This window comes from Bacillus rossius, chromosome 1, assembly GCF_032445375.1.
Source record: "Bacillus rossius redtenbacheri isolate Brsri chromosome 1, Brsri_v3, whole genome shotgun sequence".
Taxonomy (NCBI): Eukaryota; Metazoa; Arthropoda; class Insecta; order Phasmatodea; family Bacillidae; genus Bacillus; species Bacillus rossius.
This window is the reverse complement of record NC_086330.1, coordinates 306,806,749-306,830,076: the sequence shown is the minus strand read 5'-3', so window position 1 is coordinate 306,830,076 and position 23,328 is coordinate 306,806,749. Positions and strand designations below refer to the sequence as shown.

Here is a 23,328-nt window from a genome sequence, read left to right as displayed (position 1 = left end):
AAGAATTATCATAATACATACTATAAACAACACATGGGCTCAAAATGACAATACGCACGGTGCACGCAATAACATATGCCCTGTTCACAATGCTAGGCCATTCAAAACAGCAACAGCAAAAAAAAAAAAAAATCCATTCCACAAAAAAAAGCTCAACTGATCACTAGCCCCATCAGTGCAGCAATAAAAGTTACTGTAAACAAGAACTAAACAAACTGATTTCCAAAACTTAATGGTAGCAGAAGGGCGTGTTTTGCAGTGAAAATGCAATTTGTCTCTAGCTAGCTGGGTATAAACATCTGCAGAATAAAAGAATACTCAGACAAGCCTCATAAGTTGAAGCCACAAAAATAGAGCATTCATAAAGGAAGAAACGTCAAATCTCACTCAAGCAAATAATGAAATAAACTACTATTTCTGTAGGAAGAAGTACAAAATTAATTTGGAAAAAGCATGTTGATTAATAAAGCTGGTAATTAACTTACACGCGCACACAGAAGACAAGGAAAAGTGCTACAAAATGGCCCACACGAAGATGGCCAAAGACATTGGTTATCGCATAATGAATCAACTCCAAAATGTGTGCACGCGTACAGATGTAATAACTAAGCAAAGCCAAAAGCGAGGGGTGTACAGAACTGGTAGGAGAAGGAAGGGAGTAAGACATATTGTGACAAGGTGATGTTGAGACACTGCGGCTTGTCCACCAGCTCATTGACGAGGATAAAAAGGAAACAGAGACATTACTTCTTTGCACTGGTAGTTCTGCAGTTCACATCAAAGACTTCAGAGAACTACGTGCACAGTTTACTTGAGTGCAGTGGAATGAAATGCCACCAAGGTGGTGTGTTTGGACATGCCTCACCTTCATTTGGGCACGACAATGCAATCCCAACACTACCAGAAGTTAGCCATACACCAAACTGCAAAATTAAAACCAAACTGCAAAATTAAAAAACACATCAAACTGCCAAAGAATAAATTAAATCCTGATTTGCAGAGCATCAGTAGCAAAAATATGGCACAGCAAAAGCAAAGTATGGACTAAACCTGGTTCCTGTGCAAAAATGGGAAATCTGATCAAAAGAAAAGTTAATAATTTGACAAAAATGTTAAAAGTGATTTCTGTTAGTGCAAACAGTTTGACTACATTAATATTTTGTACATTACATACCAAAAACAAGTAAGCTAACTCATTTGTACACTATACAATTGTGTACCATTTTCGCCAGAAATATTACATTATGCCTTTAACCAGAAAATATAACTGTACAATAAATGATCAAGTATATAGCATGCTGTACCTAAATCCTGTACCAACTACAGGGAAAAATTTGGAACTTCAAAACTACACGTTCTGCAAGGTTTCGCTGTACCCAGCATTTGACAGACGTACCTCTCAGGGCCGTTTTCAACAACGCCTCCTAAACACACCCTCAGCAAAGGACTGCTTAAGTTTAGGCGTTCCTTAAAGTCAATTCTCACGAAATTGGTTTTCACCATCGTCACATTCACTTATGTAGGGGTTGCTTAGTTAGGGACTGGCTTGCCATAGAGCGAGGGTTCGTACAGATATAAGTACTAATAGTTTTCAGGTTGGTACTTCGAACTTTTTGTCACGTGACATACATAAGCCAATCAAATATTTTAACTAAACAGTAAACAAATATCTGAATGTTTATTAATTTCGCGGTAATTGGATGTTACGATGTTAGTGTATTTTCACGGAAAGTAGTAGCTATATGGTCGTTGCAAAGTAGTGTGAAAATGTTTGAAACAAAGAGAATGAAAACGCAAAACTTTTCTTCTGATGAGAAAATGAAGGTGTTGAGCCTAGTTGAGAGGCATAAAAATATAATAGAAAATAAGAGGACAGATGCTGTTTCGAGCAAAGAAAAGGACGCAGCATGGGAGAATTTATCGCTATTGTAATTTTGTCTAAGTTTAAACTAAATTTTAATAGCAGATGAAAATAAAAATAAAAATCAGTTTTTTCCTTTAGAACATACAAAATTCCTTGTAATAAATGTTCTTTTAAGACTTTTCAAAAGAAAAACCTTTAATTACTTCCTTATTAAATGAGTTCTTAAATAAAAGTGGAGTATGCGAACATTCTCGAATGTATTTATAATAAAGGATTTCACATTAAGTTCACCTTAAAAATGTTCCACAACTTCAGCAATAACATTTATATCAAAAATAAAATGTACACCTTCGGTTAGTTCTTCGTATTCCTCCACGGCATCCATTTTATTTTTCTTGTTTTGTGACAGTATGTGCCGCTTAAATAGTTAGGGGCCCGATTTCCACCACTTAAACTAAGGGATGCTTAAGATTACTTAAGAGTTCCTTAACTGTTGGTGAAACGATTCAATGTGCTAGGCAGCCCTTACACATGCCTTAAGCAGCTCTTAAAAGTTAGGGGACATTGGTGAAACCGGCCATCAATGTTGTCCACTGACGTCTCCCACTTGCTGGGCTTCACCATCAGCTGTGTAAAGCAAAACTAAAGACATAGAAGTTTGCATGTATCTGTCACAAAACTAAATGGGCTTGCACTCGTTAAACAAAATAAACACCTTCACACTACCTATTGCACCAGTAGAAAGTACTTAGAACATTTCACAAAAGATAGTCGTTGAGAGGCATTGATTTTGGCCATTCATGGCCAAGATGTTAATATAGCAGCACTGCAATAAATAAAACAGCTTTCTTTTCAAGATGCTTTTTTTTCCTAGCATCACGGTAAACACATTTGTATTCATTGTTTATCTATAAATTAAATATTTACTGCCTGATATCTTAAGAGATGTGTATTTATATTGTATTAAGTATACTACCTACCTACTAGAAATGTATAAACATGTAATAGTACTCTTGTTGCAAGATAGTATATGATAAAATAACTGGCCGTCATCAGGACGGGTACCAAGTATGCTGTTTGATTCACAGAAAATCTTAAAAAGACACTTTATATGTTTCTACAATAATATGTCCTGAATAAACATTTAAATAGAAGTGAATATGTAAAAAAATGTTTGGTGCCAAACTTACTCTAAACCACAAATATTTTGGTTATGATATTAGGGATGCGAGGGTTATTCATGAAAAGGAAAGGGGGGATTGTGTGTTTGTGTTTGTGTTTTTGTGTGCTTGTGTGTGCATGTGCATTTGTGCATGCTTGTGTGTATGTGTGTTCGAGTATGTATGTGTGTGTCTACACACACATAGATATACATAGATATATAAACACAAACTGGGTGAATCATATAAAACTTGCACAGCAAATATGACCAAAATTAAAGGTGCTATTGATTGATGTTTTTACAGAACTGAGGTCTTGACAAGGGCAAATAATTGCAATTCATGTAAAGATTTTAAGAATTAACTTTAGCATGTATTACTTTTTTTTAAGAAATGTTTATTGTAGATGGAACCATGCCTATTGACATCAAGGAAATGTGAATGTCAGTGGTATTGTTTGCAAATTCCGATGAAAGTAGCTTGGGAGTAATTATAAGATGAACATTTTACACATCTAGTACCTGCAGTTGTTCGCTATATTTAACTGCTCATTTAGTAGCAAGTATTTGATTTTAATTTGGCAAAAGAACTTATGAGTTTTTACTGTATAATTTTTCATAAATGAAAAAGTCAAAAACAAATTATGTAGGTAAATCCTGAACAAGAATTATGTACGTTAGCTTGAATTATGTGCAGATGTATCAACTACAATAATTCTGTAAAAACATCACATCAAACGGGGAGCATTTTTTTATTTTAAAATAGACGTATAGTTTACCCAGTGTGAATAGATACACATATAAGACAGTTTATAGACTCATAACAAAAATACATTAAAAACAATACTGTGGCTATAAAATAAGAATTTCAGTTTTGAATCAAGTAGTTTAAGACAACAGGAATAGAATTGTTTTAAAATTAGAAGATTCAAAAATAAAAATTTTTGATGCATCAGTGGAACAGTTATTTTGGTTGACTACAGTCATTACAAAAACAAAGAACTTAAAAAAACCTTGTCAAAATCAATTAACCATTGTAAAAAAGTTAAAAAAAACATAAAATCCTCTTATTTAGTCTGATATATCTGGTAGTGAAAAGAAAAAAACTAATATTAACAGTTTTATGTTTTAAAAATCACAAAACACACTTGAAAAAAAAGTGAGTGAATCTTTCAGTACTCGCCAGTGATATGTAAACATCTAACCTCGGTAATGAGCAAATTTTGCATGTTGCAAATTAATTTATAAAATTAAACTTGGACACCAAATTTAATGTAATATTTTTTAAAATAAAGCTGAGCAGGTTAAATTAATGAAAAGAATTCATTTAAGGGGAAAAAAGCTAAAAATTTTCCCCCCTTTTTAAAACCTAACTATAATTATGTTTAAAAAGATGGTACCGGTACTGATAATTTCTCAGGGCTAACCCAATAACAGGAGTGCTGAACACATCGCAAGCATGTAAATGCCTCAACGTTGAACCTGTGACATTTCCCCCTAGACTGGAATTAACATTGTATACGTTTTTGCAATTATACTTCTTTAAGGGCATTGAGGGTGAAATGTTAGGATTCACCAGAAAATGCTATAAAATAAGTGAACTTTACACAACAGAAATTTGACAAATTGAAAGTCCAATGTGCATGCATGCAGTAACTGCTACAACTACGAACTGAATTTTTCAAGATGGCAGACCTACATGAATATACGTAAGCTAACCATTTCTTGTGCGTCTACAGAATTACAAACGCTACCTATGCTATCTTTGCATTTCAATGTTAATTAAGGATTGTAAACATTTTAATGCATATCTTTAAGTTGTCATTTCAGTTTATGATTATAAATTATAATCTAAATTATTAAAGGATTGATGCACTATTATAAAGTTTAGTTTGGCACACTATAATGCTTATTACATCCCCCAATGCACGTGAAAATTAATACATACATATACGGATGAATCACGTGCATCCGCTATCTTTTCGAGATTTCTAAAGCTACGGCCACACAGAGCGCTATGCTCGCTATGTTCGCGATGTTCGCTACGCGATCACATTATAGCCAGCTGCATATCAAGTGCCACTGGCCACACAAAACTGTGTTCGCTATGTTCGCTATGTTGGCGATGTCGCCAGGTGTTTGGTTCTTAGCTATTTTTCTAAAACGTCACTGACTTCGCGCATGCGCAGATAAACAAAAACATCTGTTTTCGCACGGAATTGTGCTGTAGGTACCCACTTCAGTGTTTACATTATTAGTATAATGTCAACGGAAAATTTTATTGAAGAAGTAAGAAAATATCCATGTTTATGGAATAAATCAATAGAAGATTATAGAAAGCAGGACATGCGTGATAATGCCTGGGATTTGATTTCCAAAGAGGTTAATAAACCAGGTTAGGTGTAATTTCAATTTATTAGTTAGGTATTCAGTTAATGATCAAATTAAATTTCTGCTCCAATACTTTTCCTGTAATTTAAATTCTTCTTCTCAATTTTATTCTTGATTAGCATTAATATGCTATCAAACTGAGTTGTATTTATTCTAAAGTATTCTATAAATTTGGCCTCGTCTGCACGCAACTGCTTCATTAAATGAAGAAATTCACCAAATTCATTTCTTTTGAAATTCACTTCATGAACCCATTTCTTTTTTCGTTTGCATACTGTGAGAGCCAACAGAATATCATCCTCGTCGGAATCATCACTCGAATCCCACGGCATGCGCCTCGCCGACATCGCATACTACACTATTCTGTGTGGCCACCTCGCGCAGCAAACATAGCGGACATAGCGGACATAGCGAACATCGCGAACATAGCGTAGCTTTCTGTGTGGCCGAAGCTTAAGACTTCCACAGATAGTAGCACTGTGTTTACACATTTCCGTTCCAATTGATTTCCATTCCATTCATGAAATTACTCCTACCAAAAGCCATACACAGAGAGCTAAGATGTTTACACATCAATAAATAACACTAGATACAGTGAAATCTCAATACAATATACCTTAAAAAACTCATAATTTGTTTCTTATTAATGAAATTACTTTGTGTATGTGAAAAATCTTATAGGAATCTAAAAATATATATTTAAAGTGAGAAATTATTTTAACTAAGGTACTTCAAGAGACATACAATCAAACCTCATTAACAAAAACCTGAAGATGGCCATATTGGTACCTTGTAATAACGTTTTTACTAAACAAACTATTGCAAAATAAGTTAAATCACAAACATCATATGATTTCTAAAAATATATACTTATAAATTTATAAATATTTTTGTTAGCAACTATATGCAGCCCTTCCTAAAAAAAAAAAAAATACATATATAAATGTGTCTGTAGGAAACTTTGCACATAATTTTATATAATACAAAATGTAATATTTTAGAATAAAAAATTACAATTTTAAATTAGAAACACTTTTAACACAAATAAGTCCTTTACGACAGCAGAATGAGCCAAAGTTTCAGAAATTATATATGAGGGAACATTCCAACATTCTAGATACGTATATACTTTTTCAGTCGTTTTCTTTGTACTAATGAGGTATATGTACTAACAGGGTTTTTATTAATTGTCACTGTACTTACTGCTATTTCTTTGATTAGGTTTGTGTTATGTGTTTTATCTTATACTGTGACTGGTAGTGGTGCATACATATTGGCTATGTTTGTTTTCTGCAACATAAATCAATATGGTTTAAATTTGACACTGTGTCGCTTACTTTTATGAATCATATTTATTTTGAAATTCCTCATGAAACAATTCATTTTGCAGAACCTCAACTACTGATAATTAATTTCTAACATATTTTATCACTATCTGTCTCAAAAGTATCATGATTTTAGCAAACGTTAGCTCAGTTAAAAATTACTCTATCCTTTTAGTCTGTATCCAAATTGTTGCTCTTTGTCAAACAATGCTCCGAGTACGAGTCAATCACACAGACGCATCCAAACATCAAAACAAAAAGCAACAGCGGGGAGATGACACTACACACACAAAGCACGGTGCTCTAATAGCCACAAAAAGACGATCATTTATTACAGCATCGGATATTACAACTCTCAGTTCTCTGCAAGTTCACCCACTAAAACTGTAATACACAATGCTCGGACCGAAAGCTGACAACACAGAATGTACGGCTCATGTCACTCGCTGTCGCCACGGCACGTCAGTCCAGGGGGACTACATCTTCTCCGCCGCTGCCGCAGCCTCGTGGGCCTCGACGAAGGCGGGGTGGAACTTGCGTTCGGGCGACGCGCGGTCGTCGTGCGGCCCGAGATACTCGTGGGGGTCGAAGCCGGGCCCATCGCAGGTGTCCGTGCCCACGCTGCGGTGCGCCGCGGCCAGGGCCTGCTCCGAGTGCTTGCGCACATGCTTCATGAGCGAGATCTTGTGCGCGTACGGCTTGCCGCAGTGCGGGCACACGTGTGTCTTCAGGTGCGACAGCTCCTTGTGCTCGAAAAAGGAAAGGCTGTCGGCGAAGCACTTGTAGCAGGACCCGCACTTGTAGGGCTTATCTGCCTGGTGGCATCGCGAGTGACTCTGCAGGTTGCTGAGCTGCGAGAAGGTCTTTCCGCAGCCTGCCTGGCTGCAGCGGTACGGCTTGTCTCCCGTGTGCGTCCGCGTGTGCTGCTGCAGGTGCGACAGCTGCGTGAACTTGCGCTGGCAGATCTCGCAGCCGTACGGCTTGATGCCGTTGTGGATGCGCGTGTGCTGCGACAGGTAGGAGCTGTTGGCAAACGCCTTGCCGCAATGCGGGCACACGTATGCCTTCGTCTCGCGCAGGTGCTTCTGCACGTATAATGTGAGGTCCTCCTTGGAGCCGAACACCTGCAACACGGCCACCGCACGACACGGGCTACAGGGCATCTGTTGCCTTGTCCGACACGCTGCCAAACACACACTGCACTCTACAGGAACAGGTTCCAACCCCAGCCTGGACATTCTCATATCTATTTTCCACAGTATCCCGCCAATACTTCAGGCAACTGCTAGGATGGTTGCTTACTGTATGTAGGCAAGGGCAGATGTTTCCTGACATTTCTAGTCTGTATTGTGTGCCACCAATTATAATGTTATCGCTGTCTACAAGATAATATGGTCCTGTTATATTGTATATTCATTTTAATTTTTCGCTGAACTCAAGGTCTACAGAATTTTTTTCAATGCTTGCTAATGTGCATGCGAGCCAGGTGAATTTTTATGTTGTTTGTGTAATCATTTTATTTTACATTGCTATAGGTTCAGTGGTTTTTTTCAAAGATGCTAGGTGGTAAACTAGATGATCCCAGTTAACTGAAGTTTTGGTTGTGTTGTTTTTTGTTTTCTTTCTGCGGCTACAGGTCTGTTTTCACTTCTACTTGCCAATGCACTAGACTAAGTTCGTTGCTTGATCTGATAGAGGTGTTTTGTTAGGAACACCAAACCGGGTGTGGCCTCACGGTATGTGGTTATGTTTGTTTGTTTCTTTAATTGTGTGCATGGTAGTTGCACATTAACATTATTCCTCATGTTCCCTTTGTTCTAAATTATGTTTCGGCCACCACCTTACTAAATTATGATTCGTATAGATGTTTTGTGTGTATTGTGGCACTGTACTTTTGACCCATTTGTCCGAGAACACCCGAGAGGCCACGCTAAGTCAGGTAAGTTTATATGTGCCTTTTCATAACCTTGTCTTAAATGCTTATGGGCACCTGCTCAGCCGAGCTTGTTTCTCACATGTTTTATGTATTTCATATGTATGGTGTTAAATATTAATGAGTCATTTGTCTGGGTAACTGCCCTACTTGCCTTATAGACGAGTCATGTTAACTCACCTCGCTTGTCTCTTTGACAGTTGCCTTTGCAGCTCGTACCCTTATTAGTGTTTGTATGCTTTGCATGCAGGCAATACCAATGGTAGGAGCTTATGTAAATTTATATTTTATGATCCCTGCATTTTCAACTGTCCATGTACCTGTTAGTGGTTTATCAAGTCATTCTTTGTATTGAAATTGCTTCTAGTGCTTGTCCTATAATACTGCATAAATTTGAAGATTCATGCCCGAGTGTAATGGGGCTATTGTGCGATTTCCAAGTACATTGTAACATGTTCTAGTAAAGTGCATATAATGCACAGTAATGTGCATCGCTAATGTTTGTATTATTGTATACCACTTTCGTATTTATGGGTACTTTAAGGGTATCCTAGAGTATTTGCTTAAGATTTATCACTTAATCTTTGTATACATACTTGATTTGTTTCCCCAAAACTAATCATTGTAATCCACTGCCTATTTGTATCTCTATTTACAGGATGAATGTTAGGAAATGATGATTGGAATAAATTTACCCTCAGGGTTTGAGTTGATAATTTGTTTTAGCTTTTGATCACCCATCATGCTCTCACAGGGCCACACACTGTGTTCCCCATAGTAGAATGCCAGTTCTACTTATTTTTTTGTGAATTTGTGCAGAGCTAGTTGGCAAGCTATTGGGGTTTGGTCGCCAAGAGGCTGCAAATTGCGCTACTCTGCTCGTGCAGAGTGTTAGTGCCTTGTGTTTTGTTTTGTGTTTCATATCGCCATGAGTATCCCATCCCACAGCCAGGATTTATAAGCTCCTTAGGAGTAACTTCATTGAACACCTCACCGAGGATGGGGTGGAGTTTGAGCCATCTGCTACTGTTGCTGAGCTACGCATGTTGTTGGTGCGGTTTGTGCAGGGTACCTGGGAAGCTTCTTCCGAGGAACAACCGTGGCAGACCTCAGAGGGAGTAAATGCATCTACTCAAAGAATTTACCCTGTTTGATAGGTTGCACCGAAGCCTGTCTTCGACTTTTTAAGTGAGGCAGCTCGTATTGCTAAATCAATTGTGTAGAGGAAGAGATACTTAAGGCTCTCTTTAGGTGTGGTAGCATCTACATCCAGCTACTCACCGATGCTATTCTCAAGGGGTGGACCTTTTCTGAATTTAAATGGTCTGTTTTCAGTTTTCTGTCCTCCCCGAGTTCTTGATAGTTGTAAGTGTGAAATGGTCACGTGATTCCAGCGACCGAACAAGCCGACGATTCAGTTCATTAATTCCATGCCCTTGAGTTGGCCATTCCTGAGTCTGAACTCGTTCAAAAGATTCTGGGTAATATTTCACCCCTGGTACTTTTACATTGTGCCGTGTTGCCACCACCTGTTACTATGGATGGCTTATGTACATGGGCGGGCGAAGTGAAGTACCACAGTTTCGGTGCCCCATGGGGGCATTTTCAGTTCAACCCCTATGGATGTGAATTTCAGGAGCCAGGTGAACTTGATCACGTCCTGAGTGACTTAAAATTTAAATTTGTCTTTAACTATATGGAAGACATAATCATCTAAAGTTCGAGTTTGGAGGAAGAGCTGGTACATCTGCGAGAAGTTTTCACCCGTCTCAGGACCACCAACCTTACTGTAAATATGAATAAAATCACCTTAGGCAAGGATCATGTCAAGTTTTTGGGCTTTGTTATTTCTCAGGTAAACCTACTCATGGACCCCCAAAAAATTTTACCGATTGTACATTTTCCCCGTCCCAAATATCTTAAGGGGGTACAAAGATTTTTAGGTATGCTTGGTTACTATGCCCACTTCATTCCCAATTTCGCCTCCATTAGTGCACCATTAATTCTTCTTTGCAAAAAGAACACTGTCTTTGTATAGGCTGACAATCAGGAGAAAACCTTTCTCATGCTTAAGGAGCTGTTGGCCTCCACACCTGTTCTTGTCCTTCCTGACTTCGATAAAAGCTTTGTACTACAAGTCGATGCCTCTTTGATCGCTATGGATGCTGTATTGGGACACTTAGAAGATGGCGTTTTGTACCCCATCGTGTTCGCAAGTTAATCCCTCTTGGAGGCAGAGAAGCAACTTGGCATTTATGAGAAAGAGGCGTTAGCATGTTTGCTTGGCGTCTAGAAGTTTGCTTCTTACCTGGATTGTCGAAAATTCAACCTGTTTACCGATAACCAGGCATTGAGCTGGCTTTTTAAACATCCCCATGTTGGGAAAGTTGGGTCGGTGGATCTTAAGGCTGTCCAGATTTAAATTTAAGATCCATCATTTGAAGGGCTGTGAGAACATTGTGGCAGATGCTTTATCCCGACAAGTTCGAGGTGTTTTAACCTCCCTCACCTCCGCACACTGACTGCTTGGCTATCTGTAAATTATTTCCAGAGTTTCCTGTAAAAATCTGTGAGTGCCAACAAAAGGACCCTCTATATGTTAGTATTTGGCAGGACTTGTGTAACAGCAAGGCAGTTCTGTATGTGGAGGAAAATGGTCTCATTTAATTTACTGGTAAAACCGGTCATGACCGCAAGGTGTGGTTCCTTCTGTCCTACGGCCCATGGTTTTGGCCTAATTTCATGCCTCGCTGATTGGTGGCCATCTGGGCATCGATAAAACCTGTAGCCGTATTTCCACCCACCTCGATGGCTTGATCTACGCAAGGACGTCCGTGATTAAGTTCGGTATTGTCATGACTGCCAGGTTTCTAAACCTTTCCAGAATATCAAAGTAGGTTTGTATGCTGCTGATCCGCTTATCACCACTTGGCATGTCATCCATATGGAATATTTTTGGCCCTCTCATCCAGTCCAATAGGGGTAATAACTGTTTGTTGGTGATCTTGGACATTTTCAACAAATTTGTTGTGCTCATCCCCCTGAGGAACATTACTTCCGCTTCTATATTCAAAGCCTTGCGAGTTCAGGTTTGGAAACTGTTTGGTGCCCCCGCCATATTGGTTACCAACAATGCCTGTTACTTTTAGTCGACTATGTATAAGGACATGTGTTTCGAGTGGGCGATTAAGCCCATCACTAGCTCTTCTTATTGTACCCAAGGCAACCAATCAGAGCTAGTCATTAAGTTTCTGAAATTCATTTTCACCTCTTTTTATCGAGATGAACAAACCCGCTGGGATGAGGACCAAGATTTCATTAATGTGGGACTTGATTCCGCTGTCCACTCTGCTTCTGAATTTCCTCCCTTGGTGCCCTTCCTTGGCCGTGAGTTGACCCACCCTCTTTTAAATCAATGAAGTCTGCCTACACTTACTTCCACATGCGATAGCGATGCCTGGTGATTTGGTGTTCTGCCGTAATTACCTTTAGCCCTCGTTGGTCACTAAAGTGAATGTTAAACTTATCCCCCCTTTTCATGGACATTTTTGTATTGTCCGATTTATTGGTGAGAATACAGTTTTGTTACAGAAACTTAACAAGCGTAAATTTAGAAAGGCTCATGTTCAACCGCTGAAACATTATAATTCTTAACCCTTTTAGTGCCAAAGTCCGATAAATCGGCCTTGCCTTGTTGTGCGAGAATTGCCAGGGCCGAAAAATCGGCCCGATTTTTTTTCCGTTTTCAAGACAGGTTTTTGTTACTAGCAGCGCATTCTACCTTTCTCTAATGAAGTGTCCTACTATCTAGTTCCTTTTTCTGGCAACAGGTAGCGTATGTGCCCTACTATTTAGTTCTTTTTTCTCACAACAGAGAGTATGAGTGTCATACTGCTGGACATCGCACAGCGTAAGAAACCGCGTTTTGCTGCATTTTTTATTCTAAAGAAACACTTTTCCTTTTGAAAAAAAATTGTTTCTTTTGTAAATTCTTTATTTTAATTATTTTATAAATATCATAAAACTTTTTTCCAGAAATTTCTACAAATGTTTTTTTTTTTCAAAGTTATGAGAACAATGGTTCATTTATGTAAACGATATATGTAACTACCAGTTTCGTGGATATTACGAATTGCGTAGGATTTTTTTACCGTTGGTTATTCTGCGTTGAAAATTATTATTGTAGTAGTCATAGTAAACACGTTTTCCCGCATATTTCTCAGTGGAAAGTGATGTTACTCTGTTTCAAACTAATACTACCGCGAAACTTTGTGCGATCAAGGCTTTTGTTTTCGTTTTCATAATAATGTCTCGGAAAAGAAGTTACATTGCGGGTAAAGATGACAAAGAAATGCTCGACTATTTTTATTCGCTCGATAGTGATATTTGTGAAAGTGATACAACAAGCGACAACGATACAAGTACTGATGAGGAAGAGCATTTACCATCTACTTCAAACACACTGAGACTTACTCCTGTGGCTGCGGATAATTATATTCCAGCCGGTGCATCACTTCGTACGAATTCAGGCGATAGTTCAAGTGATTCGTCCGATGAAAATGAACAGACTGACGTAAATAATATAATCTGGTCTTCTTGTGAAAACTTTTCACCACCAAAACACAACATACCCCAGTTTTTAGAAAATGCTGGACCAAAACATTTACCCCCTCGAAACTCGAAGCCCATAGCATATTTTCAGCTAATGTTTACTTTTTCCTTACTACAGCTTCTTGTAAAGGAAACCAATAGATATGCTCAGCAGTTTTTATCACAGAACAAGGGTAAATTAGGTACAGGTTCAAGAGCTATTTCTTGGAAAAAAACTTCAGTTGTTGAAATGAAAGCATTTGTAGCATGTATAATAAATATGGGCCTCATAAAAATGCCTACACTTTACTCATATTGGTGTACTGTTCCTTCTCGCAGCATGCCATGGTTTCGAAAAATGTTTTCTCGCAATAGATTTCAACTACTTCTAAAATTTTTCCACCTATCGGATAACAAAAACCTTGGTCTACCAGGCGAATCAAACTATGATCCAGAAGGAAAATTCAAGCCAATTATTGACCACGCAAATAATGTTTTCAAGCACCACTTCACTCCATACCAAATGCTGAGCATTGATGAAAGTTTGGTCGGAACAAAGAGCCATACTTCATTACTTCAATACCTTCCCAACAAACACCACCATAGATGGGGAATAAAATTTTGGATGCTATGTGATAGTACTGTCAATTACTGCATGGGATTTTATGTATACCGTGGTGCTAAAGATCAATTAGATAAGACTAGCATAAAACTATATGGTCTTGGGTACACTGTGATAATGAAGCTATTATCAGGTGTGAATTTACTACGAAAAGGTTATCACATTTTTGTTGATAATTTTTTTACAAGTGTACCAGTTGCACAGAAACTCTATTCTGAAGGGACTTACCTTACTGGCACTGTTAGGCGGAACAGGAAGCATCTACCAGCCGAATTACACAGGCAAAATAAATTTCAGGTTGGGGAGAAAAGGTATTTCAAAAGTAATGAACTGCTGTTATTGGCATATCGCGAAAAGAAATCTCAAACAAAACCAGTAATTTACTATCAACAAATGGAAAAACAGAAGATGTTCAGTGTACTAAAAAACGGCACGGACTAGAGAGAGTGCGTGAAAAACCAGAAATCATTCACATATACAATAAATACATGGGTGGTATAGACACAAGTGATATGATGCTGTATTGTTATCTCGACGAAAGAAGGTCATTGAAATACTGGAAAAAAGTATGTTTCAATATATTTGGCCGTATGGTACTCAACAGTTATATTTTGTACAAAATGAATACAGATGGTAACATTCTGACAAGATATGAGTTCGTCTCTGCTGTAGTGGACAGTCTCGGAAAAGAGTGGCTAGAACAGCAACACCAACAACCTGGTGACACTAACGAAAGTGTGGCGTCATCAGGAATTCTGAAACTGCCATTGAAGAAAGAAAAAGAATGTTGTGTTTGCAGTGTATCGAGTAAACGTCAGGGAGGAAAAAGAAAGCGTTCAAGGACAGTTTGTGCAAAATGCCATAAAGGATTGCATGGTGTTTGTTTTAGTAAACACAGCTGCTAGGACCAGTGAATATGTATTTGACTATAGTTGTGATGGATTTATCGTTGTTGTTATCATGAACTACCAATTAATTTTATATTTTTAATTGAAAAAAATGTGATAATGCAAAATGCTGATCAAACCAAGACAATATTTTTCTTCTAAAATTTGAAAGTCAGTTTCACCTAAATTTGTATAAAGACATACAATAGCAATGCATAATTTTTTAATTAAATCGTTTACTTTTTAAATACATTAATAACAGACTTATAATTATTAAAAAATTATAAGGATTCAAAATACACTATATAGTTGGAGTTCCGCTAAGAAAAAAATTTAATTTGTATTGTACACAGTTAGAAAAGCAATTTTTTTTTTCAAAAAATTATTATTAGAATAAATATTGGAAAAAATTACATTACTATTATACTATCATATAGAAAAACAATTAAATATTTAAAAAAACATTCAAACCAAAGAATATTACTGTCAAAACTACTCCCTATCCACATTATAATCCATAAAAAAATTTAATAATTATTTTTTTTTAATTTAAAAAACAACAAAAATAAAATAAGATGAAAATTTTTATGTTTAAACATGAGAAGTGACAGAAGAAAACATTTATCTATAAACAGAAAAAAATTTCATAGTTATAACAGTAAAGGTTAAAAAGTTATTAAAATTAAACTCTAGAGATGCAATTTAGTTAAAAATGACCTGGCACTATTAGCACTACCATCCTAGCAGAGGCTGGCACTAAGAGGGTTAAGTTTGTTTGTTTTGGGCTTGGCTGTTTGGTGTGGTGCAGTTGGTGGCTTGAAGTACTTTGTTGCAGTTGCTGTGTTTTCTATTTCCCCTCCTCCAACCCATCCTGAGGCACACACCAGAAGAAAAGAAGATGTCCGCCCGGCTACTGCATCGACCTATAAACCTGCTGGATTCTGCGCTCCTCGCCTTGGCTGACTCATCCCTGGCTCTTCAACATCCTTCCCCTCGTCAATATGCGGTGGAAACTTTTGCGATGTTGCGGCCAATCCTTCCATCTGGCCGTATCGCTGCTGGATCTGCCGATTCCTGGGCAGGGCCCGCCTTGTGAAACGACTCTTCTCGCAGCCTCTTTCGCCAGATGAGTTGCCCTCCTACTGTGCCAACACCTGTGGGAGACTCACCTAAGAGTGCTGAGCCTACTAGCCCTCCAGCTCTGGGTGATCATCACACGATCCGGCCCCCTGTTGTCCCACGTCTGAGCGGCAGTGCTGGGCAGTTGATCGCTGTTTGCCGTGCTGTCGTCGTGCCCAGCGCGGACCTTGAGGCTGCCTGGTGTCCTTGAAGGACGCGTGGCAGCAGCCACTCCCTTTGTCGTGCCAAGCCTGTGATCCTTGTAGGCTCGCCTCATTTGATGTGGCTGACACTCGCTCTGCTAACCTAGCTGGTCCTGCGGCAGCTTGCTGCGGAGCTGTCGCTCTGCTCCCCGTTCTATTAGAACACTTGCAACTCGTCTCGTCCGTAATGTGTACCTGTTTCCCTAATTGAACTGCACTGTCTTTGGCACCGAGGAATTGCTAAGTTGACATTTTTAATGTATTCTCCTATGGACTGTGACTGTGTGCTATCTTCTAGACACTTCTTTGTTGCTCAGAGATGGGAATAATCAAGAGCGAGGGAAGTTGAAGTCACCTGTATTCATCAGGCGCGTGCCTTCCTTCCCTTCTTCACTTCCCCTCTTTACCTCTCCTAACATCATGCCTTGTTTGCCCCCCTCCACCATTTCTTCTTAAGTCATCTATGCACATGCGCAGAGGGGAAGTTGTGTTAGTTATTTTTTTGCTGCTACAGGCTGGTCTTCACTTCTACTCACCAATGCGCTAGACTATGTTCATTGCTTGATATGGTGAGGGTGTTTTGTTGAACACCAAACCGGGTGTGGCCTCAAGGTATGTGGGTATGTTTGTTTGTTTGTTTCTTTGATTGCGTGCATGGTGGTTGCACAATAATTTATTCCTTATGTTCCCTTTGTTCTACATTATGTTTCGGCCACCATCTTTAAATAATTACAATTCATATAGACTTTTGTGTGCGTTGTAGCACTCTACTTTTGACCCATTTGTCCAACAAAAACCTTAAAGGCCACGCTGGTTGAGGTGAGTTTTATGTGCCTTTTCATACCCTTGTGTTTAATGCTTTTCCTTTTTTGAAGGTTATGGGCACCTGCTCAGCACAAGCTTGTTTCCCACATGTTTTATGTATTTTGTGTCTCGTATTTAATGAGTCCTTTGTCCGGTCTTAATTTTGAGGCACCAGTTGTTTGGGTAACTGCCCTATTTGCCTTATAGGCAAGTTATGTTATCTCACCTCGCTCGTCTCTTTGACAGTTACCTTTGCAGTTCGTAACTTTATTAGTGTTTGTATGCTTTGCCCACAGGCTGAAACCTGATTCCTGCGTGTTACGACTGTACATGTACCTGTTTGTTGTTTGTATTAAAATTGCTTCTAGATGTTTGCTCTATAATACTGCATAAATTTGAAGGTTCATGCATGATTGTAATGGCGCTATTATACAATTTTCATATACCTTCTAACATATTCTAGTCAACTGCAGGGTGTCTACCCATGTTGAGTCACAGAATTCCTGTACAATTCCCGTACATTCCCGTACACTAATAAAAAAGTTCATGTACATTTACAGCTTACACGATCACTAATTAGGATAATAGCAATGTTAAAAAAAATTGTACAAAAAATGTTCAAAAAAAATATTTTTACCAAAAACTTGGATTTCAAGAAAATTTGTCACAGAAAAGTTAGGCCTACCTTTATGTTGATAAAATTTAGCTCATTCTAAGTTACTTTGCACTGCAGCCAAACTTTGCCACATGGCAACTGTCAAATTTTTGACTTTTATATTTAGCGGCTGTATATATACCTGTACCAGTTTTGTTGTTATTATTTTTGTTTCCCATCTCTGTATTTTTGGTATATTTAACTTATACTGTTTGTGTATTAACTTATATTTGTTAACGTGCCCTATACCATTTGTCTATATGGTCAAATGGCTGAAAATAAATAAATAAATAAACTATACGCACCCAAAACAATCGTGGCAGCAGCGCTGTTTTAGAAAGATGCATGTGACACGCATGACCTTGCGCGTGATATGCCACTTGCCAAATGCCAATTTTGCCAACCAAGTTCCTGTCCAACAGAGTACAGTACACCCGCCCCTCGAAGTAACACGGTAATCCATCCAAAGAAAAATGGAGCACTAATCAAAACAGTGCTAATAAAATACATTTGAAACATAAAAGAGTGCATGTTAAAAAAATTATTGGTTTTACCACCTTTGAAATATGTATGTTTGCTGAACCATACTCCACATTTATCCTGTTTAAAAATTGGTTGTCTGTAAAGTCGGTTTACAGACGATAGTTTAACGTGACAACGTCATAACAAAACATTGATGAAATGATTGCATACTTTTATGAATAAAATTGAATAATTGTTATTTTAATAATAAAGGAATAATAACTTTTCACTTCACTTTATAAACAGTCGAGTGGAAGAGAGATAGATGCGGCACAAGCGTACAATGAGTGTAACGGGACACAAAGTAACGGAACAATGTGCGTAATGGGACACAGCGTACCGGAACAATGTGTGTAACGGGACACAGCGCAACGGAACAATGTGTGTAACGGGACACAGCGTAACGGAACGATTTGTGTAACGGGACATAGCGTAACGGAACAATTTGTGTAACGGGACACAGCGTAACGGAACAATGAGCGTAACGGGACACTTTTTTTTGCGTGCAGCCGGCGTTCATTGATGTATTAGACGTTGTCACGTCAAAAAGTTTTTTTTTTCTGGAAACGTAATGTGCTGTCAACCTGGCATGCATGAGATTAACTGACCTCGAAAGCTTCTGACCTTTCTCGCCAGATGGAAGTAGTAGCATAAACATGGTTGTATAAACACGCTCCACGGATATATTAACGTAATTTTATTTCTTGTAAAACTTTTAACTAGACATAAGAAAACAGGCATCAAAAATTGAATAACTATTACGGAAAAGTGAAAACTAATGTATTTTTTTAAATTCGTTCTTTTATTAAAATTATACAAGTTATCAATGTTCTGATGAATTTAACTGGTGTTTCTGTAAGTAACATCAACATAATTTAATTTTGTAAATGACAGCTGTATGTCCATGATAGTTTTTTCTCTTGTTAAGTAAGCTAAGCACAACTTAAATTGTATTTATAGATAAAGAGATTTATTATGTTGCATTGTGTTTGATACAAGAGTGCCATTGCCATTATGCGCGCGTGCTAATTAAAAAAATTTGTGGACGAAAACGAACGCTACTTCAAAAGGAGCCCTAATTAATTGGCACTAATCGAGCAGCGTTACTTCGAGGGGTGGATGTATACTCACACAGAGCAAGACTGGCTTGCAGCTGTCGCGGGCCGGCGCAATTAACTTTGTCATACGCGCTTAATATACACACGTGATAATGGTCGCTTGTATACAAAAATAATACGATACGGCATATAATATGATTTTTGATTCGAGACCACTGAAATCAGCATAAAATTCTTGCATTATACACCGGCAAATACGATATATTTTGCAGGCATGTTGTCTACTTTCTTCCGATGTTCACGAAACAAAACAATCTTTTAATAAAAAGATTTATCATAAATAACTTCTGCACACACAAAGATGCATTATTATTATTACTTACCATCCGGACGAACTTTAACAATAACCACACTATACAACACGCAAAAATAAACTGGATGGAAATTTAAGCATGAGCGGGAACGACCATTAACGAACGACCACGCTAACAAAAAAAACTGGGCGAGTCCACGCGCCTTACGCAAGTGGTTATCACGATTACGCGGCAACTTGTGTTGGTTGATCCCATCGCCTGCATTCAGCACTCTGCAATAAAGCACCAGTATATTGTAGAGAAGCAATAATCACACGATTCACTATTGTGTTGCAGTAAAATCTTTGCTTTTTAATATTAATATATAAATGTTGAAAAGCGGGGAAAAGTCAAAAGTTCCCGGACATCGGGATAAATTCCCGCACAATCCCCGTATTTTTCCCGGGCAGTATAATTCCTGTACAATTCCCGTTATTCCCGTTTTTCCCGGTTGGTAGACACCCTGAACTGCCTATAAGGCTCAGTAATGTGCATCACAAATGTTTGTATTATTGTATACCACTTTCATATTTGTTTTCTTTGTGGGTACTTTAAGAGTATCCTAGAGTAATTGCTTAAGATTTAGCACTTAATCTTTGTATACTAGATTTATTTCTGCAATACTAATTAATAATTATTATAATCCACTGCCTATTGTATCTCTATTTACAGGATGCATGTTAGGAAATGATTGAAATAAATTTACCCTTACGGTTTGTTGATAATCTGTTTTAATTTTTGTTCATCATCATGCACTCACAGGGCCACATCTGTGTTCCCATAGTAGAATGGGATCTGCCTTTGTTCTACTTATTTTTTTGTGGCAAACTATTGGGGATTGGTCCCCGATAGGCTGCAAACACAACAAACACAACAGATTTTTGTAAGATAATTCACAAGCTGTACTGCTACCCAAACAGATAATAATCTGAACGTTTTAAAAAAAAATTGATAATTGTTGAACAAAGCTGATTTATCGAAACTAAGTGGGATAAATGAATTATTTTTTCACACCGTTTAGAAAAGGCATTTTTTTCAGGTTTTTTTATAACCTGTAAATGAGTCTTTATTAGGTTGTTTATTTTTTCTGATTATTTTGTGGACATAACATATATTACGGGACTATTATTCAAGCAAAAAAATTGTACCACCTCGTTAGATATCTTAATTGAACACCATGAATTAAAGTAACTTTTATGTGATTATGCCAATTCAATTTGTTTCTATGTGTTTAATAAATAGATTTTTAAATATTTGTGGAATTTGAAATAACAGTAGGTACTTATTTTATTTTCATTTTTGTATTTTATTGGTTTCATTGGGAAATCAGAACTGAGACATTGGAACGTAAACAGTTGTACTGTGAAATGTTAAACTGTTAATTTTGTTCTTCGTAAAGAATTATTTAATTATTTTAATTTTTGACATTTGTGTGAATGGTAATGGTCAGTAACATTACATTTTATACTGATTTCTCATTAAATCAGTTACTGTAGAATTAATATGATATTTATTACAATATTTTAACGATCTCATAATGCATTGTATATTTTCTCAACGAATGTTAATACCTCTGCTAGTCAAGATAATATTTATAGTGACTCTGGAATGTTTTTGCCTGTTGTGTTATATTTTTAATTTTACACTGATGTCACTTGTGTGCTTTTTTTTTGAAGGGTATGTCTTTAATAATGAAGTTTTTTTTCAAAGAGGAAAGTAGTAAATGTACAAATTCTTGCAAAATGGATTTCTTTATTCCAAGTGGATTCTGGAAAATTTGGCAGCTGAGAAAGGCTTTAAAAATGAATTTTGGCATGTGATAGATGAATTAATTTTGGCTGGAACAAAATTATTAGAGACTGCTGCACGCTTATAATTGTCTATCTGAGCATGATAATGAGCACCTTTGAATGAATCATAGTATGAATTTTGTTGATCCCGACATAAGTGCAAACAGCCAAAGAACAGAGAGAGTTTGGTTTGATGCAAGACAAAATGAACCACAATATGGTCAGAGAATTTCTCATTATGTTGGGTACCTCGTGGAATTCATGTATCGTTGAAAGCATCCAGATGACTGCAAACGCCTCCATCATTCTCTGCTCACAGTTTTTACCCCACAATTTCCCTCAGTATCATGGGACTGCCCACTGGCAAAGTTCTCAGAATCTAATAGGAATTTCAAAATGCTGTATTTGGGGAAAATAAAGGAATAGTGAAATTTTTTTTTATATGGAAAAGCAACTTATCTAATAAATTATATGGTTATTTGGGTTGGGTCAGCTACATTAATAAAAGTACTTTCATAGAATCATTACAAAGTATGTCAGAACCAATATTATTATTTTTTTTTTATTTCTGTTCACTTTTAATCCAATGCATGCTACAGTAATAAATAGTCCTAAAAATATTTACTGGATGCAAAACTGAACCAATGTCACAACTGCTAGTTCCTAGTGAATTAGCATAAACAGAGAATATTATAGGAAAAAAATAAGTGTAGCTTGAGTACCTGTTTCTTGGTTGCGAACAGGGAGACGTTGTCTGACGTGGACACGTTCAGGATTTCTCCCTGCTGCGAGTGCACAATGACGACCTCCCTCTCGCGTCTTGGTTCCGCCTCACTCTCGTCCTGCGCCACAAACAAGCGCTCAGAGTTCTGGGCTACAGAAGTGGAGGTGGGTAGAGAGGCTGGTAACAATATCCAATATGGTCATGGTGAAGGGGGCTACGGAAGTATGGGGAAAATGTTGCACAGTGAGGTACAGAGAGTAAAAAGATCACCAATAGAAGATGCAAAGGTTGAGGAGAACAGAACGGGGGTAGCAATCGATTTTAGTGAGAAACGGGCGAGATGAAGGAAAGAGAATAAACTTAAAGAATGAAATAGGGGGCTGAACTACGGAAAGAAACGCATTTGCACTTTTGAAGATGGCATCAATTAAGACAGCTTTTGACGCGAGCCTCGAGACACTACCCCGGCACTCACCTGAGTCTCCGCCTCCACCGAAACCTCCGACGCCACCTCGATGCACGACTCCGGCGCGGACTCGTGGCTGTTCATCTCCGCATTCAGTCAGGGCACGCGTGCCGCGCGAATATTGCTCAGTTGAACTGTCTCCACAACGACGACGACGCCATTCAGTTTAACACTTTATAAACATATCAACACCAAGAACGCATAAAAAAACATATACACGACCATTTTATGTACAGTGCTACCAAGTAACAGAAAAAGATTATTTTTTTTAATCACAAAGCAAAAACCAATTTTCCGAAAACCTAAAAAAATAAAATCTATTGTAAATAAAAAGTTATTACATAGAATACATTAAATCTTATTTTAAAATTAGATATAAAAAAATTACATAATAACAAAATGTTAGGGTCATAGAATCCAACATTATCTGGCCATTGGTTAAATATGGAGGAAAAACGAAAATTGATTTCAGCAGCTTCTATGACAAACATGATTGTTCTGTATTTGGTATTCCTTTTTATATCAAATTTTTTATTTTATTTCCAAAACAAATATTTTTATTATATCGTATAGTTTCGCAAAGCAAACTAATTTATCTATTATTAAATTGTAATATTTTACGTTAAAATACGATAATTGGGTAAGTTACACAAAACAAAGGTGCATGAAACAATGTTCTTTAAAGTTTAATGCATAATTTCTAAAAAAAAAATAATAATAATATTATTAATCTACAGCTTTGTATCACAAATACAAAAAAAAAATCATATCTTTATTTTAGTATTGCAAATTTTGTTTTCGTTAAGGCAGATGTTTTCCATAACAAACATCAATCTGTTAAATTATAGCATCTATTTATGGAT

The 23,328-nt window shown here is 37.4% G+C and overlaps 1 protein-coding gene across 1 annotated transcript; it reads right to left on the bottom strand.

Annotated features, from left to right (window-relative positions):
- Positions 1-6,747: 6,747 nt before the first annotated feature.
- LOC134527871 (zinc finger protein rotund-like) lies at positions 6,748-22,884 on the bottom strand. Its single transcript, XM_063360852.1, has 3 exons — positions 22,475-22,884; positions 21,998-22,117; positions 6,748-7,863 (listed from the first exon to the last, which is right to left on the bottom strand). Exons 1-3 carry the CDS (start codon positions 22,547-22,549, stop codon positions 7,216-7,218), a joined length of 843 nt encoding a protein of 280 aa, XP_063216922.1. The 5' UTR covers positions 22,550-22,884; the 3' UTR covers positions 6,748-7,215.
- Between the last annotated feature and the right edge of the window lie 444 nt (positions 22,885-23,328).